The sequence below is a fragment of the Zingiber officinale genome, chromosome 6A (genome assembly GCF_018446385.1).
Source record: "Zingiber officinale cultivar Zhangliang chromosome 6A, Zo_v1.1, whole genome shotgun sequence".
In the NCBI taxonomy this organism is placed as follows: Eukaryota; Viridiplantae; Streptophyta; class Magnoliopsida; order Zingiberales; family Zingiberaceae; genus Zingiber; species Zingiber officinale.
In genome coordinates this window covers 129,436,349-129,456,015 of record NC_055997.1, presented here as the reverse complement: position 1 = coordinate 129,456,015, position 19,667 = coordinate 129,436,349, and the positions used below count along the sequence as shown (strand labels likewise).

The 19,667-nt window shown below is 37.2% G+C and overlaps 2 protein-coding genes across 4 annotated transcripts; one reads left to right on the top strand and one right to left on the bottom strand.

Moving 5' to 3' along the window:
• Positions 1-1,811: 1,811 nt before the first annotated feature.
• On the top strand, positions 1,812-3,904 carry LOC121998067 (dof zinc finger protein 1-like). 3 transcript variants are annotated; one of them, XM_042552808.1, is made up of 3 exons: positions 1,812-2,028; positions 2,597-2,823; positions 2,907-3,904. In XM_042552808.1, exons 1-3 carry the CDS (start codon positions 2,005-2,007, stop codon positions 3,532-3,534), a joined length of 879 nt encoding a protein of 292 aa, XP_042408742.1. In that variant the 5' UTR covers positions 1,812-2,004; the 3' UTR covers positions 3,535-3,904. The 3 variants fall into 3 exon arrangements, with proteins under 3 accessions (XP_042408742.1, XP_042408741.1, XP_042408743.1); XM_042552807.1 differs by lacking the exon at positions 1,812-2,028 and adding an exon at positions 2,229-2,381; XM_042552809.1 differs by lacking the exon at positions 1,812-2,028 and adding an exon at positions 2,391-2,515.
• Positions 3,905-5,895: 1,991 nt separating this feature from the next.
• LOC121998066 (protein HLB1-like) lies at positions 5,896-18,717 on the bottom strand. Its single transcript, XM_042552805.1, has 14 exons — positions 18,149-18,717; positions 16,767-16,862; positions 14,907-14,976; positions 13,596-13,706; positions 11,992-12,075; positions 11,291-11,341; positions 10,592-10,621; positions 10,427-10,489; positions 10,151-10,216; positions 9,893-10,021; positions 9,662-9,697; positions 8,540-8,659; positions 6,789-6,974; positions 5,896-6,196 (listed from the first exon to the last, which is right to left on the bottom strand). Exons 1-14 carry the CDS (start codon positions 18,607-18,609, stop codon positions 6,086-6,088), a joined length of 1,614 nt encoding a protein of 537 aa, XP_042408739.1. The 5' UTR covers positions 18,610-18,717; the 3' UTR covers positions 5,896-6,085.
• Positions 18,718-19,667: the final 950 nt, after the last annotated feature.

Sequence of the window (19,667 nt, the reverse complement as noted above, 5' to 3'; positions counted from 1 at the left end):
AACCTTTCCTCCCCAGTATTCTCCACCTTTTCCACCCCAAGTTTGACTGAAGGCCAGTACTGTTACACACACCTTTAGGTTGTGAAGGTTCATGCACCTCGAGGAGCCTTGGCAATCACAAAGTCTAAGTAAATGACTTCCTGCCCCCACTTGATGCTCACCAATGATCTGATGAAATAATTAGGAAAGCCGTCTCAAATTAGTGCAACTCAAGAATATGACATCTTACATAGTTCTTTGATCTCACTCAAGTTCCAAGAAAGTGGATCTATAGCGATGACAGTGATATGTGCAGAAGCAAGTGGAACAGGAGAAAGCACTGTTTATAATTAATCAACTCAATCTAGAGGGTTAGGCATGTATAACTCTAATTAAGAGTTTATGCATTAAGGTTTGATGGGGGAATTAATTATTTATCATAATGGAATCTGCCTAATCTAGATATGTACTATATATTATCATGATGGAATTGATTAATTAAAACTGAAGACTACTGGTCAGGACACTAATTATTTAGAAAGAGGGAAGATTTCAACTCATTCGAATATATTCTCAGTTATTTTAATTTATCTCATACATGATCTATACTACACACATGTTTTGTTCCCAGGTTCTCTAATTTTGCTAGTCTTTTGTAAAAGTTAAAATAAGGATATATAACACTCCCTTACTATTTAATGAATACTTCCACTGAAGAAGCAATAGTACTAGCTAGATCATTTTTCTATGTAATTATAAAGATATTAGACCATTTTCCTCTAAAATATGGCATGATCTACAATGAGAAAAATATGAACATTTTTAAAGCTTGACAATTTTACAAAGTGAATTTATTCTTTTCCTCTAAATAGGTAATCTTATTTTCTAAAAAGAGTTAAAAAGTAAACAATAAAGGTACACAAAATACAATGTCATGGCATTAATTAGCAACATATATGAACTCATTTAAGGGAAGCATTTGATGGTCGATCGAGTATGTTCTTGCAAAGTGATGAACCTTTTATTACGACAATTAAGCCTACAATGCATATATCCCTCAAAACTTGTATAATTAATTTCATGAGAGAGGATAAAGTATATAAAGATTAATTGTCATTGCATTGATCAAGAGAAAGGTCTAGTATAATAAAATCATCATCTCCAATTGTTAGTTCCAAAGATTAACTAGCATATTTTCTAACCAAAGCTAAAAGTGCTTAAAGTGAAATATATTTGTACTAATATATATTCAAATAGCTTAATAGGAAGTGTTATGGGCAAAAGGTCCATGCATGAATATATTAGGTCAATTGCCTACTTGTAATATTTTCATATTCATTAAACTACATATATAAAAATTTTATAATGTTCTTTGCATATATATTAAACAAACAAGTGATAGTATTAAGTTTTACTAACATTCCTTTCTTGTTCTTTGGCTTGATTAGCTTAGAGGTGTCCTATTCCTTTGTTGCAATTTACAAATCCTCAGCCTGACAAAACAAATACTTATATCTGCTATATTCCAAAAACAATGATTGAAACCCTAATTCACTAACATCCACCTTTCTTTTCTTCTTTGCTCCACAATTGGGGCCCAACCTAACCCCTCACATGACCTGATTTAATTTGTCTTGTACTAATTTGCTTCGCTCCTGATGCAAGGTATTTCCTTAAGGCAATTACATGGTTGACTCATACAGTCACACTGCTGTATAGCACAAGGACAACTATGGACAAAAAATTCCTCCACAAATAAAAATATACACTACTTGACAATCTAGAAATGGGAGCACAATTGAATAAACAATTCAATCCTATTGAAGAATAATTCATACGACCACCATTCTGAAAAGATATGAGAGCCAGCGAGACATCACAATCCAAAGCTTCTCAATTGGTCCATCATCACCTTCACCCAATCCAATATTCCCAAGCCTACCTTCTTCTACCTCCTCCTCCTCTTCCTTCTCTCTTTCTCTTCCTTTGAGCTCTCTTTCTGGATCACTTCAGAATTACCTTTGCATGGATGCCAGCCAGTGGCCTCAGGTAATTAAAGCTAATTATAATCCCCTCCCCCCTAGATCCTGATCGATCGACTATATTTTCCATGTTTTTTTTTAAAAACAAACAAACAAAAATTTATATGAGTTCTTAAGATCTGTGTTTTTCTTTTGAGTTTTAGCCTGTGATTGATGTATACATGCATCGCCTTTAACACTCTTTCTCTCTCTCTCATCCTTTCCTTTGGCCTTAAGCTTTGAATCACCTCCCCCCACCCACCTTTTACTCATGAAAGCAGCAACCTGATGCCACTTTATGTTTTTCTCCCCACCTTTATCTTCTCTTTTTCCCTTACTTTCCTTTTGATCGCATGCAATAAAGCAGTGCTACTGGCTAAGGTACTTGTTTGCTTTGTTCTTGTCCATGATTTTGCTCTTCTCTTTCATCTTTTACGAGATAGCTTTTGCCTCTCACTTCTCCTTTCCTCTTTCAGCTCGCATCCGTTCTCGATCTATTTATTTCGAGATTTGTAGTATGTGAACGGCACTGTAGTTTTAGTTTGTTCATATGGGGAAATTTTGGTGTCGTAATTCGTGGTGGTGCTGCTTTCTAGGGCATGGGACTGCAGGTGAAGCCCATGACCTTGGGGGATCAGTTCGCCTCGTCGACCAACAGCGGCGCCACCATCTCGACCACTGCGAAGCTGCAGGTGGCTGAAAGGGAGATGAGGGAGCGGCAGAGGCCGAGGCCGAGCAAGGAGCAGGCCCTCAACTGCCCCAGGTGCAACTCCACCAACACCAAGTTCTGTTACTACAACAACTACAGTCTCACTCAACCCAGGTAGCTGATCGATCGATAGATAGATAGGTCTTTAGATATCAAAACTACATCCGCATGTCTGAAGATGCACGAATTAATGGCAGGTACTTCTGCAAGACCTGCAGAAGGTATTGGACAGAAGGTGGGTCCCTCCGGAACGTCCCTGTGGGCGGCGGCTCGAGGAAAAACAAAAACAAGACCACTGCCGCCGCCGCCGCCGCCACTGCCACCTCCGCCAGTTCCAAAGCTCCAAAGTTGTTCCATGAGGGACAGGACCTCAACCTGGCCTTCCACAAACAGGGCCACCTTCCCGAGTTCAACTCCATTTGCCAAGCGAGCAGCAGCTGCAACTCCTATAATCTCTCTTCCTTGGACTTACTCAAGAGCACCGCCGCTATGCCCATGCCATTGCCCGACTACACCAGCTCTGGGTTTGGAGGACTCATGCAGGAATTCATGAGACCTCCTACTCTCAGCTTTCCTCTGGACACTGCAGGGTTCGGGAGCCTGCAATTACTACCAGGAGTGAGTGTTCAGGAAAGTAGTGATCATGCTGCCGGGAGCAGTAAGCTTATGTTTCCTCTGCAAGAGCTCAAGGGAGCAACTGAGCCTTCAAAGAATATCGAGTTTGAGCAGAACAAGGGACAAGGTGGTGATCCACCTCCTGGATATTGGAATGGCATGCTCATGGGAGGAGGAGGAGGAGAAGGAGGAGGAGGAAGTTCTTGGTAGAAATTAAAAGTATCAATTAATCCTGATTAAAGGAAGAGCGTTCCTTCAGCTTGACTTCAATTTTCATCTAGCTAATTGTTAATTTCTCTAGTTAATTTAAATCCATCATCAATGTGGATATATGTTGAAGCTAAGTTTTACATTGGCTTCAAGAGATAATGTGGTCGACACATTAGAGGAACCCTTTTTTTACATGCTCTAATTATGGCAAAAGAGAAGCATGTGTGAGACTTCTGGTATGATATATATGTTTGTGGTAATGAATGATTGAAGCATATATATATATATGCACTGAGTTAAAGGTATTGTACCAGTAAGTGGTGTAATTTGTTGATTTATATGATCAGAAGAGGAGGGATTTTATGTGATCTGTTACTTTTGTCTTTAATATTTATTTTATCTATGGCAGGTCACGAGAAGTCCTTCCTCACCTACTCAACCCAACTAAGATTCTCCTAACCATGATCAGCCAGGTAGAGACCACATTCTAACACTCTAGATGTAGATAATGCCTTACAGTTTCTGCAACCATTTGGCTTTAGTGATATTAGTCGAAGCAATTGAGGTAGATGTTTAGACATTGTGGAAGCATGCATGGTGAAAACTGAAGAGAAAAGGGTGTGTCAGGTAATGGCACCAAAAGTGCATGCATTGTTACTGATTCCTATGTGATTGCGCCATTCGGTAACGTGCCTTGTTACTATCCAAAACATGGGCAGGGATTCAATATGATCTTTGCCCATACGGATTCAACATCCTTCTCGAGAAGGGTGCCCTGGAACATTGCCCTAGAAATATATAGGAACTGAAGAATATTAATGATTTAATTTTCTTCTGTCATTTACTCTCAATTCATATGTAATTCACCCATCATCTAATGATGCATGCCCATTCATCTAAGACCAAGTCCAAGTCTTAGTCTTCATGAAAATCTTTCATGGTAAAAATGATACGATGAAAGAGTATAGTTGTTGCAAATAAACATGACGATTTTTATTATTGCAAAATATGTACGCTGTCACACAAGATTGATTGTAGTGTAGATAATCTATATATTAGAGGTTCTTCCCATGCATGTAACCAAAACTATAGCTATGTCCTCCCCGATGGATGTTTAGTGTTTGACTATATGTCGTGCAATAGCTTGAGCATGGTATCTGAGGAGTTACGTTGCTTCTATTGTAGTGAAACTTTGGGATTGGAGAGATCAGAGTCAAGTGATTGGAAGGTCGGATGTTGGATGACCAAAAAGTAACATCATAGATCCGGTATCATGAATTAATTATACTCGAGTTTCATTGTCTTCAGTATAGTAAGATACAAGATCCGGAACAATAAATGCAGCCGAAAAATCAAATTCACATGGAAGTGCGATCTTACAAGCCTCTTCAGTAATTCTTTGAGAGATTTTGAATGGGTAATCCACTCGAAACTTGGGTTGGTTAATTATAATGATATCAAGGAAAGCTGAATCTTCTTTGTAATTAGTACTAGGATTGTAAGTTTGTTGGGAACTAATAAATCTCCAGGTGATCTTTTTCTTCTTTTTTCACAGGCGCTGATGAACAATTTTGTTGGGCATCGAGTTGTTTTTCACATATGAACTTGTTAATGTGATACCATTTAGAAGGATAGTTGATGAAATGGCTGATGAAAGAACCAAGCAGGATGTGTTCTTTGGTGCGTATACAAGTAAGGTGTGTTCACAAAACGAAAAATAGAGGGGCGAAATGATTGGGCCATCTTTGCCAAATGGGATGTCAAGGTTGAGTAGTAGCTTGTGACCAAGCTTGGATCGAAAACCAGTTCAGTTGGGCACGACCGTTGGATCGAATTGAGTTCAGTCCATGCTTTGGGCATGGCTCCAGTAGTACAAGTGTACTTTGTAATTAACAATTAATCAAAATATAACAACAATTAAAATTTTTAATATTAAGATAATTTAAAATATAAAAAAAATTATTGCAAGGGGACGGGATCAATATAGCCTGTTGAGTTAAAATATGTATCCAAACTAATCACGGGCAGCTTGAGGCCCAATTAGAGGTTCCCAAAACTTGTTTTCCCTTTAGACTTGCTCATGGGGATAATCGATCACATGAATTGATGAACGAAGCACAAGCAACAAATGGCAAATAGAAGGGAGAAAAATATTAGAATTTTAGGATGATGCTCCATTGTTGGGGCTCTACGCTCCAGAATAAATAGGAATCATAGTTGTTGATGTTTCATTGAACTGAGAAACTCTCTACATGAAGTAAAAAAAAAAAAAAACAACTTTAAATTTTAAACAATTTGGAAACCAAACTGTAGTTCAATTGGTACGCGCAAATCTCCAAATTAAGAAAAAAGCCTAAAGAATTATCCTGCTAGTCGCTAATATGCAAATTCAATAGACTTTAAACCTATGGTACATGTTGGAAACAATAACTGGACTACATCGTAAATAACAACCTCTGGGGACAAAAAAATGTCAAGGTAATAATTCAGGCCCCAGTTGTCCAAAGTTGTAGAGGTCTCGAAAAATATTTGTTGTATGAAAAACGGAAAATCAACCAGTAATAATTCCAGCAAGAATATCGCTCTTTCCTCTGGCATAAATGGTGTAGACAAGGCGTATTGCATCTAACCAGCCATACAACGACTCCCATGTGTCAGCAACCTGGTATAAGGAGCACATGACCAGCGTCATACACCATTGCAATGAGCGACAAGATCAATCTAAAACAATTTATAACTCCTAGTGTAACAACTTCACATCATTGCTGCATATAAAAGCAACATTGGTGCAGTTCCAAAGTTCCCAACCAGGTTTAGGTTAAAATGAATAAAACCATCTCAAATTTTGCTAGGATAAGTAGAAATATTCAAAAAAGAGTTAGCTGTTCAGATGAGGAAGATCCTTGTCAACATTTCATACCTTCCCGACAAAAAAAATAAGTATATTTTGAAATGCCATATTTATGAACCATTGTCAAAAAAATCATATAGACAACAACAAAACTGTCTGATCCTAGCAAAGGTGGCATAGATAATATCATAATAGACATTTTCCCCTAAGCTAAATTTAAATGCCTCAAACATGGAGCGACTAGTCCTGGAAGAATCCAAGAGGAACCAAAATATACCAAGTGCGTAAATCAACCATTAGCAAAGCAAAGAAACACTGGGGAAAAAAACATCATAATCTTGACGAAGAGGGATATACATCATGAATTTATCTCTATTTAGATGCTTGATTATGGCAAACTTACCAAGTAAACTGAGCCATTAATTGTCTCAATGCAAAGACCAGCACCTCGAGGTAGTGTAAGGTCTGCACAGGCTGAAACAGAAACAATGTCTTGGACATCAACTTTAAGTAGTGATTTATCAGTTTGTGGAGATCCTGACAACACCCCAGAAGGACTTTGTGACAGATGCTTCTCAGCCTTACCGACCTGGGAAAGATAACACTAGTCAGTATGATCTCTATCTAGAAGATAGGATTCGTCAGTACGATCTCATCTATCTGGAAAGATAAAAAAAAAACTCAGTAGGATTTCTATCCATTATATCACCAAATCTAAAGTGTACACGAAGATATAAAAAATGCATGAATACAGAAAACAAGTTCCTCTTTGAACACAAACAATGGCATGGAATATAGTAACTGAGTAGAGCAATCTTTCTTTTAGCATGCACAGTTCACCAATAATCCATCTCTTCTCCATCAAGCAAAGAAACATGAGTTTTCATAATCAGGAGGAATTCTAAGTGGAGCGGCCTGTACATTATCAATCACAAGCAGAACTTCTCTTTTATATAAGAAAAAAATTAGAAGAAAAAATGTCCAGGTGTGTGTATTTCAACTGATAATTTACCTGAGGTTCCTTTATTAGGGTGATGAAAAAAGTAGGAAAGCTAAAAGTGCAAATTGAACGTACAAGATGTGCCATAAACACTAGTGATGCAAATGCTCATTAGTCAGGGCATACACATCAGAATTACTTGAATTCTACTGGATGCTATCGAGATATAATGGTCATATCAGTAAAGACTTACTTTTTCCTTACAACAACCATGCAGTCCAATAACACCAGGCCTCATAATTTCATCAAAAATAGCAGGTTTCACCATTACTTAGCAGATTTGGCATTAGAGAATTAGTTGTCTCTTCTAAGCTTTAACTCTAAGATACATCTGGTTACCAGAAAAATGTTCTCTAATGCAGGTTCCACCATTACTTAGCAGGTAAGGCATCATTGGTCTGCTATATCTTGGCCTTTACTCTTTAGTTCTTGACTCAATTTTTTTTTTTTTTTTTCTCAGTGACATGGTGGTTCCTGTTTTCCAGCATCACTATCATTATTAAGTGTTAGTTCTACTATTTGGTGCAACTACATGGACCTTATTCTCCTATTGTACTGCAAAACTATACCGATAGTAAAAAACTTCCTGCTTTCCATCATGAGACATCGAAAATATGATATTGGATCTTGTGATGCAATCCAAGTTACCTTTAAACACCTTCCATGATGGAAAGAAGGGCATCCTGTCTACTTGCTATACAAGGATAGTTCCAAGAGAGACTGAAAGGTTTATTTTTAATTTAAATTTGCAGTCACATTGACTTGAGACACAACTAAGAACAAAAAGGTAAAGAGTTCATACAACTCAACAAAGTTGACTTATTTCATATATAGAAATTGCCCTAGTTGAGGTTTTACAATTATGAGAGAAAAAGCTGGAGTGACGATAATTTATTTTGTCCTGAATTAATTAAATTTGAGCAAGACTATTTATTTTGCTTTATGAATATAAAGATCATAACTTAGCAACTCTGATCACCATGTAATAGATCATGTTGACTTTCCCAAATAAGAATGGTCTAAACAGTTGATGCATAACCTTACATCATCATATCATCATGTCGCTAAAGCAAAAAATGATTATAATTAAATTGATTTCAGAATAGAAGAAAGAAGCCTGAATCAAGGAAAAAGGACAAACACTTGCAGCTTACCTGCTTAAGTCCCTCATGATTCAGAAGAAATTGAGATCTTTGCCATTCTTTATGAGGTGCTATTGGAATATGAGCAGGTTGAGCAGTTAGGTAGCCTACTTTCAAGTAGGGTAAAGGAAGCTGTCGGAAAAACATTTATAAGTGGATAATGCTTGTCAAATTCATACGACTAAACCAAAAAGGGGCAGTGATAATATTACCTATACCATAAAGAAAGTCAATCCTAAATTGACAATTCAGGTAGGAAAATAAGATTTAAATATCAAACCAGTGAAATGAAGTTTCTTCTCAAGAAAGGTATTTTCTCCCATTGGTTAAACTAAGGTTGGGTTTACTTAGGTGGAAAGATGCGAGTGGAAAGCAAAGCAACACAAAATGATAGATGAATTATTCATGCTTCACATGCATTTTTGTGAGTTTTTGCGTCTCCAACTTTTTCGCCATCCTCTCTATCCCATTTTTTCACCCAAGTAAACCCAGCCTAAGAAAGGATCTAAGCATCTTAGGCTTAATTAAAGAGATCACACCTATTCTTACTTGTCTAGAAGAGCTAATTTCACCTCTCTGTAGAAAATTTAATTTCTAGCCCAATTGGCCTATGCATGCAAGAATGACAAGTATAAGAGTTGAAAAAAAAATCACATTCCTTGCCACCTGGGATAGACCATATGTACCATTTCAAACTAGCACGAAGGCCGCCTCTTCTTTTTCATCCTATGATTCCTCTTCCTCCATGCTTTCATCCTCCTCTTTTTTCTCTTCTTTACACTCTTCCCTTCCTGGTCGGTGCTGACTGAGACCACATCATATTGACACAAGGTGTGGCCATCAGCAACTGAACTAACTCATTCAGACCACCCAGTGAAACTCCAGTGAATAAGTAATTCTAAACCTTCCACTCTAGTAATAATTGTGCAATAAAATCAATCAATATCATTATGATAGTTTCTGTTATTGTTTTTTAGGTAGATATTGCCCTGTGCACGAAGCTCCAGGGAATGCCAATCTTTACCATACATGCCGAGACGCTGGATTTGTAACTCCAACCATGATTGCCTATTTCCCATTAATATGACATGCTATAAGTGGTAGTTGAACAATAAGGTTTTGAAGATAACTCACCATTGATCGAACTAGCCTTAAAGCACTGTGATAAACCTGCATGATTATTAAAGACAACAAACAGGATCAAACCACTGATTAACTCACAATTAATTAATTTTTACCGTTTTAACGGTTATTCCTCAAATTGAAAACAATATCAGGTCCAGGAATTTTAGACAGGCAGAAAATAGATATGTTCTTCATGAACTGAAAAAAAATGTCAACAAGAGAATGCAGATAGGGTCATACTGAGTAGTTTGGTTTCAGAGCATGAGCAGCTGCAATATATATAGCTGATTGACTATAAAACTCTTCAGGAGAGACTTCTTTTGCATTGACGGGTCTGCCAGACCTAAAAGTGTCCTCGGCTAAGCCATACTACATGTAGAAACAGATAATTATCAGATTCAGTAACTGGTAAAGAGTGAGCCAGAAAAACAACATTGCTTATCTAAAATAATAGTTACAAGTTAAAACAACAAAAAATGGAAGGCAGAAAACCCTTACCAACACTGTACCGAGATTGTAAATTGCTCGATGAAAATCAAACTGTAGTTGGATGGCGGCGCGGAACTGCCACAAGCACGATTAGGGAGTTATCATGATAAGAGCAATGGCAATAACAAAAAATCATCTGCAAACTATTCGAGGTTAAGTACTTGGCCCTTTTCACATTACTGAGCGCTAAATCAAAGGCATATGTGGCATTACCTTTATTTAACCTTTTGAAACAGAAACAAATAATATAGAAGTAAAACTTTATTTACAATTTCATGGCTTTACCTTGCTTATAGCTGTTTTTATTATAGTCTGTTTCTCCCGTACAGGAACAATTGCACCAAGTTCCTGTATCATGATTTTGTCCAAAATGCCTTAATAAGATTAAAAACTAACATAAAATTACTTCAATAATAAATCAACTTAGTTGATAAACCAATATCAATCTACCTGCAAAGCAAGCCCCCAGTTGTTAAGGGCCTATCATAAACCAATAAGGAAATTTGATTGATTAGTACACTATTAAACCAATTAAAAGCAATAGTGGGTAAAGAGACCCATATATTAGTAATATACCATTAAAATTATGTCATGCAAGAAATGAATTAAAACATGGAGGAAAGTATGGTAACTTGAACAAAACGCATAACTGCATAAAAGTATCAATGTCTAAGCAAAATATAACGAGGCAAAGCTACTACAATGGTAAACATCTAGGAAAAGATCAAGTAGTTAATTTTAAAATGTGTCCTGATTGGAGATAATATATCAGCAGGAAGGATAATAGTGAGAGGCTTTAATATTTTGACATCAATTAGAGAATGAGCTATAGACCTCTAGACCGACCAACCTAATATACTGATATTGATGTATTCGATTATCAAATAAAATATGACAAATGGCTGTTTTAAGAAATTAACAATAAGATATTCAAAAGCATGAACTTACCAAAGTGAATTGGGCCTCTAATGAAGCAAATTAATCAAATAATAAAATCTTTATGTAATTAGCACCTTGGATAAACTGACAATGAATATAGGTAAAATTTTCATTTACAACCATATAAGTTAGTGATATTGATACAGCATGAGGAAAAAGGTTATATATATGAAGGAAAATACAAGAATATGAACAACTGTAATACCAGACCTGTGGGCTGTTCCAGTTGAGCTGAACAGCTTTCTCATACTTTTTGGTTGCCTGTAAAAGAAGGATCAAACAATATAAGTATGTCATCAAAATTCAAAAACCAATAAGTAAAAGGGACTTACAGGAACAGAAACAAATAAAAATTAGAAAGACAAACTGCAGAGACAGAAGCTAAGCAATTAAATAAATTCATAATTCTTGCATGGTATCTGCTAGGTCACATCATTTTTTTTTTCTAAGTTGCCATTTTCAGCTTGTAAAAAAAGTAAATAGTGGAGGAATATGGTGCAGCAATGAATGGAATGGGTGGTGGAAAGTCCAAGGTGGATCATATTAGATGAGATCATTAGGGGCTAAAGCACAATGTTTTTATCTTGGATAATTGGTATAATTTGGCTAACTAGGTTTTTATCTTTTAAAAAATGAGGCACTATATTTTCCACATGATTTACTAAATCTATTTATTACATGTTGTCAGTGGAAAGGAAAGCAAGGAGCTACTTGATTCATGAAAGAAAAGCTCCAAATAAAAAATTAAGAAAAATATGAGCAATTAAGATATTATTTCTATAGCATAGGAGAACCAGGGTCAAACACTTCAATAAATTTGAGAAATTAAAACAAAAATACTAGAAAATAAAAATTTGATACTAGTAAAAAAATAAAAATAAATAAATAAATACTAGATTGTTTAGTTTGACCTGTTTCCATAATTCTTCAGCCTCCTTTGTACGACCACGCATTTTAGCACGATCAGATATTGCAATAGCCCAGTTATAATGTGCCTAAAGAAAATTAATACACCAACTAAGCCTTGTCACTACAATTATGGATACTCGGTTCAAATTATGAAAGTTGCTGACTTAGCCCTATGCATATAACTTTAAAACTTTTAGATAAACTTGAATATAATACAAGTTGAATAACTACAATTCAATACTTTTATGTTCTGTTACAAGTCCCACAAAGCAAATGGATAGTGTTTTAGAAGAGCATAACCATTAAAAAAAACATTGTGACAAGGTAGTCGAGTAAAAATCACATGCACCTTACGTTTTGACAAACATATGCAGGAAACTTCCCCTCAAAACAGAAACAAATATGAAATCTCAGTTATAACAGAAATGAAGCATCGTGGCAAAAGTCTTTTTCGCTTCAAATTCCTTACCTCAAAGAAAGTGTCCTAGGCAGGGTTTCATATTTGCCCCCTAAGAAGAGTAGCAATGTCACTTTAGTTCTCTGTATTAGGAAACAAGGTGAAGGAACTGGGTGCTCATAAGTCCACGACTTGATGATAGAATCATACTGTTTCCTTCTTGATCATTCACCTATGTAGTTCATCTTAGAACTCTCTCTCTATGTGAGATATCTCATCACACTTGTCATTCAGTCATCTTTCAATAAAAGGGGCAGCCCGGTGCACGAAGCTCCCGCTATGCGGGATCCCGGGGAAGGATCCATTGTACGCAGCCTTACCCTGCTTTTTGCAAGAGACTGTTTCCAGGATTCGAACCCGTGACCTTTTGGTCACAAAGCAACTGCTTTTTGCAAGAGGTTGTTTCCAGGATTCGAACCCGTGACCTTTTGGTCACAAAGCAACAACTTCACCGTTGCGCCAAGGCTCCCCTTCAATATTGTATTAATTTAGCCTCCTAAAATTTCCAAGATCAAAACTCAAGACATAGCAAGTTCATGACACAAGCTAGAAGCACAATATCTGCTGTTAGACAATCCTAGGAAGAGTTATTTTCTTTCCCTTTTTTCCTTTCTTCTCCTTTGTTGTTGTCCCTTGTAATACCCCTTAAAATCATGCAATGTACTAAAGATGACATTTCATATAGAAATATACTACTTTCCTATCTGAACAAACCCTTTTTTATTTATCCATCTAAGGCACTGATTAGAAAAGCCACAAGATGATCATATATAATGTATCTGGTAAAAACCCTTGATCAACAGAATAACATCCATTTATCATGCATGAAAACAATGATTCTAACATCTAATGAGCCAGGTCTATTGAACCAGAAACACAAGAAAACTCTTGATCATAAATTCTGTCAAGGTGATAGTACAACCTACAGTAACCATTATTGGGTAAATGGCAAGAACAAGGAATCAACTATACTATCCAAATTAATAGCGCCACAATATCAGTGGTTCAAGTAAAATGTGCTGTCTGACCAATTGAAGTACTTCCAGTATTGTAAATCATGAACAGAGTACAAGAGAGTAACAATTTTCTAGACATATTAGCATAATTTCAGTACCTTGTTCTACAATGGTTTAGGACAGAATCACTTACATCATAAAGTGTAGGACAAAGACGTATAGCTTCCTCATACTTTTTGCATGCCTCTTCAAGTAAGGCATCTTTTGAAGAATCAGAATCAGGGCCAACATTGTCAGCACTTTCCTGCATTGTGCAGTAAGAAAAAAAATGCCTCTTTGAGTACAAACTTCAATTACATTTTTGACATTGTTAAAAACGAAATAACCATCCTATTAGTCCCATAGATAGGACTCAAAGCATTTTGACGTGCTTTATGCATACACTTAAAATGTTCCTAGCACAGTTGAACAATACAGAAAATCAAGAGTGAAAGAAATAAGTCATGATTTTCTATCACGAGTAATGTTTTTCAGATTGCATTCCAAGTTCCAGCATAGTGACAAATTGACATGAAGAAACAAACAGAAAACACAGAACTACATGATTACAGAACGAGGATCTTTCGTCTGGATAGATATGCCAACAGAGACAAATAGCAAACAAAAAATAAACTTTCCCATGTTTGAATCAGCCTAACCATTTTGGTAGTGTGTTTTCAGCATTCAATAGCAAAAATGTAACCTTAATGGCTAAAAAATCTACAAGTTAACCATCTGATGATTCAAGGAGATCTTAATCCAGAGACTGACTAATCAGGAAAACCATCAAATTAAGAATCCTTTTCACATTGTTAGGACTTCCTAGATTATCGATAATAAATACTTTTTCTTAAACAAATTGACTATCATAAGCAGAGCATTAAAAGGCCAAGATACGGCCAAAAATTATAATAATTGTCTGAAATAATGAGTATACACCAATCAGTTTTCATGAACAAGGTAGAATCTCATCATGTTGTATATACTTCTTAAATAGTGAAGTATATATTTGGTCACTCAAATACAACTAACAGGTGAAATATACATGCATATCTATATATATTAGACACTTGAAAATGATTTTATAATTTCTTTACTCCAATCTGCATATAACATCATTTGCAAATAAGTTATTAGCCCAACAAAACTGGATCACCTTCAAATGAGAAGAAAATAGCACATGAGATACCATTGGTACATATGGAACTAGAGAGAAAGCTAATATGCATTTCATAATAAATAAACTTCATGAAGACTTGGGATTTTTGATATTCAATCAAGTTGGCAGATCGACAAACTCCAGAAGTCAAGGTGAGACTAAAGGCACTATGAAAACACCAGGATGTACTACCAACCATTTGGATCTACCTGTGTTGAACTCTATTTAAGGACCTATACACACTATAAGCATATTAATCTGCAGTAATATAAAGAAATTTGGGCAGGAAGGCACCAGGAATAATACCTGCAGAACCAATGCCCAATTGTAAAGTGCATCATGATCTTCCGGATTTCTCTCTATTGCACTTACATACCTACAAATATACAGAGTCATTTACAAGAAATAGCTTATAGAATCTGCTTATTTTATATCTTAAACAATGTATTCACCTCCAATATCAAGGTTCAGATCAATGTAATCTCAGACAATAAGAGTTAACTCAGACCAAAACATCAAAGCTTCAAATAAGGTGATTATGCAGTTACACTCCTTAGATACAGGTACTATTTGTTTATATGATTCAAGCTCATGAAACCCTGTTCATGATTAGATAGGCATGACATTTTATGTGCATCTTACAACAGAAGTAAAAAAAAATACTCAGATTCTCTTCAAATTAATCGTAACTACTGGAATCCATAGAATGTCTAACAGAGTAGCTTAGAACATTGTTGAATTCCAAAGTTGAAAGACTCATTAAGGGAATGCTTACACTGACAGAATGATTCTACCTCCGGTAGAGGGGAGGGAAGTTCCTTTATGACAGCTTCTTTCCTCATTTACTTCGACCAAAATAAACTATGGAGATGCCATCTGAAGGAGTTTGCAGAAGCAGTTTATCCAAGATTTGCTTCCAAATTAGATGGATACAAAGGACCATGAGGTAAACCTAGGAAAAGATTGAAAAAATCCTGAGTTCAATTCTTGCGGTGTTGGCAGACAGCTTCTGCAACACCAGGAAGCAACCAAGTGCATCGAAGTTGGATCCAGCAACACTTTTCATAAGGCCTCGCCAGACAGTGATATTGAGGTAGCAGCAACAGCAAGATGGAATTTGGGATAAGGAGAGAGAGAAAGCAAGGCCGCTCGTGGTGGAAGAAAAGTGGAATGAATCAGAGCAAGGAGAGGGGAGCTTGACAGCGCTGAATCTAGCAACAGAAGAGGTCATTGCAAAATCAGGAAATGGACCAAAGGTTGTCAGCATGCAAGAGAGGGAGGGGAGGGGAGTAAGCAGGGCTACTCTGTTAGTCGGCATGGATCAATGAGGCCTGCATGCATGAAGGGTGTGGTACCCAAGGAGGAAAGGGGAAGAGATCAAGTGTCAAGATGGGAAGAAGAAGAGGATGTAGCACTGTGGGGGCATACATTAATTATTTTTACAATCCCATACCCACATCATTTACATTTCGAGTTATGGAGAGGGGTCCTGATTCAAGGCAACATGGATCTTGATTAAGGATGAACAAATTGTCATCCCCAGGGATATTTTCCTTCTTTTGCCTTCACATCAAACCGTCTTCCCTCCTCTTCTTTTCTCCAACCACCCCATATATTAGCCCAGTTCTCTAGAACCAAGGAGCCATCTTGTAGTTTCATTCCTCCTAAGACACATGTCATTAAACTTGCAGCTACAATATGCTTCAGATAATTCCACTATGATCACACCATATTTCTATGGTGTAGAGCATGCACCTGATTTCATAAAGTCGCAAAACACCAAAACCACCATCACTTTGCGAAAGATCAACTAAGATGTGTTAGTCTCAACTACTTATGACCAGCAACACAGATCTTATTTCTCCTGGAACTAAGTCGTGTTAGTCACAATGTTTATGAATGACTGAATAATTGAAGCATTTGAAATATTCTCTTAGATAATCATTGTCCCCAAAGGCAAGAGAATGTAAAAGAGAAACAAGAAAAATAAAGAATATTTTTGAATGATTAGAAAATTTCAAATTCATTTACAAGGTGAGGCAATGACAAATTGGAAATGGAATGTATTTGATTTTAATTAAGACAAAATAAAGAACATTTTAGATGATTAACAAAGTTCAACTTCATTTATAAGGCAAGCAATGGCAGGTTGAAAATGGAACATACTTTTTAGCTGCATATAAAAGCATCCGTTGGCGGGATCGACCTTCCTCATCTGTTCCAGTTACTTTGTTGATCAAATCCATGGAAATATCATTGTGACTGAAATAGAAAAGTTAATCACTTCATCCTTTTAGTTTGAGAAATAAATATATGCATATACACAGAAATTTAGAAAAAAAATTACATGCATATACCAAAAAAATTTTGCAATCAAAAGTGCAATGAGAATAGACATGTTCCATATGAATGATCATTCCTTGGCAAAGGAGAACAAGGAAGTGAGTATCTTAGATTGAAAAAATAGATCAAGCAAAGCAAAATGGAAATTGAGATTACGAATTCAGGTAAATAAAAAATAACAGAGAATAAAAACCCTAAAAAGGATTCTCCCGAAAATATATCCATGCACTAAATTACTATTATGCGCTGCAGTAAACAGATATATCAGATATCACATTCATGTAGAATATGAAGTACTTCACACTGCACTACTGTTGTCTGACCAGTGAATAGATATTTCAAATGTCACATTCAAGAAAACTGTTAAGCATATCCACTTTCATTGTAATGCTAATATATCATTTTTTTACACAAAAATATGTTCTAAACATTATCAATTTTCAGATTTAGTTGGGATTAGTTTTAGCTGGGAAACCACAATACACCTGCCACTGACCAATATTTTGAAACCATTAATTTGTGTGCTCTAGATAATTATCTCTTCTGTTTTTTTTTGGATTCTGCCTAATCGGCATATGAGGATCCTACTTCAAGCAAAGGTCAGTGAGCTTAAATTATTTAACAGCACAATCAACAAAAAAAAAAAATGAAACGACAATTTAAGTCAGCCTAACCAATTATGCTGCCCAAGTTGTGGTGGTAATGGTTATTCACTTTTCTCATGTTTCATGGCTGTTTTATATCTTTCATCTCGTACAATAAACTTGTGTTCCCTAGTTTACAGATACGTTGCTAAAATTGGATGATTATTTTTTTGTGGCACCTGATCTGTCATCTCATACAATAAGCTTGTGTTTCCTAGTTTAGAGATACATTGTCAAAATTGGAAGATTCTTTTGTGACACTGATCCGAGTATAACAGGGCATAGTTTTCTGAGATGCTCACTCTGATTGCTATAACCATTACAAAGTATCAGTTACCGTGTGTGTTCAAATTCTGAATCATCGGGATGTACATGAACTCCCAATCGCAAATCGTGAGCAACTGTGAGAAGCAGTACCCCGACTGCCACCAAAAAGAGCACTACTAACGAATGAGGTCCCATAATTTCTTAGAGTAAGGAGAAAACATCTAACGGGCACAACTTCCCAGAAACTAGTAAGTCCAGATAAAGAGACTGCAAGGAGATAAGACCAGGACAAACCTAAAAGAGGAACTCCCCGCAGCGCTGCTCCTATAGGCGTCGCTGCCGTCATCTTTGGTCGGATCCACAGACCAAGTTTTATCATCCTTTGCCTCGGAAGCCCCCTTCTCTTCCTCCTTGAGTTCGTCGAGAAGCTCCCGCATTGTGAACGTCCGGATGTCGTCGCCTCTCGCAGCGTCCGTTTCAGAAGAGGGTTTCTTCTCAGCTCCCTCAGCCTTGATCTCCCCTTCCTTGCCATCCAACTTATTATCGATCTCGACTTCCAACTTAGACGGGATCTTTCCTACCGCGACATCCGAAGTTGGTTCGATCTCGCCTTCTTTGGCTTCCATTGCCGGCTGGATCTCGTCTTGCTTGGCCTCCAGGGTAGAATCCCCGGATTCCCCTGGGAGATCGGGTTCTTCATTATCTCCTTCAGGATGAGCGGAGATTTCGCCGGTCTTCGGCTCCACGTCCTCCATTGCCGGGATCGGATCAGAGTGCGCCCCTGTCTCGTCGTTGTGAACTCAAATGACAACGCAAGACCAGATGCGAATTTAACAATTCAATGAGAACAAATTTGCATCGACACTTTTAAAAAAGGTAAAATGCCCTTCATATACATTTTTATTTTATGAGTGCGGTTAATCGAGGGGATGAATTTATCAATAATATAATTTCAATAATATAATTTCAATTGTTTTGAATTCATCCTTATGTTAAGGAATAAATCGACAATGCTTATAAATTTATGAAGGGTAAAATAATAATGATGCGGTGATGAGGAGGGTTCCATCCCGCAAAGGATAGTTGTTATAGTAGAGATTAAAATTAAGGTGGTCAACGCGCAAATAACATCGACTGGTCGGGCGAGCATGCCTCGATTGGGGGGAGAAGGTCCCGGTCCGACCCCGCGTTCGACACAGGGAGGTGTCAAATGATCGACTCAATGGAGTATCAAACGTCGAACGGAGGAGACAATGTGCAGAAGCTGGGTCGAGTGGCTACCCCGCTCGGTCAGGCAGTAAGACTCAACATTGGCAGAGCAAAACTTCGTCCGAACGGACGTGACACAAGCACAGTGGAATTCCGGTCGAGCGGACAAGGCACAGGAACGGTGGAATTGCTGCCGAGCGGACTAAACACAATGGAGCCCCTCCGAGCGGGCAAGACACAGGAACAACGAAGCTCCGGCCGAGGGGCTAACCCACGCGACCTAGCAGCATACTCTCTTTCTTGTATCCATCGACATCCTTTTGGAAGTTAGTGTCACCGACACCAGACATGGAGAACCAGAAGATCGTACGGCGGAAGCTTTCACCATCACTTCATATATATGCTCGGCCCATTGCGGTACTATGTCAGGGACACTTTACTGACAAGTCTTTTCAAGGAAAACTTTGGAAAGCGTGCTCGCCTTGGGGAGGGTGCACACACGCTACAGGAGCTTTATATAAAAAGAGGGTCCAAGCATCGGCGGAGGTATAGATATTCACTATTTGCACTACAGTCTTATTGTTGCTCCGCCTTATACTTCATC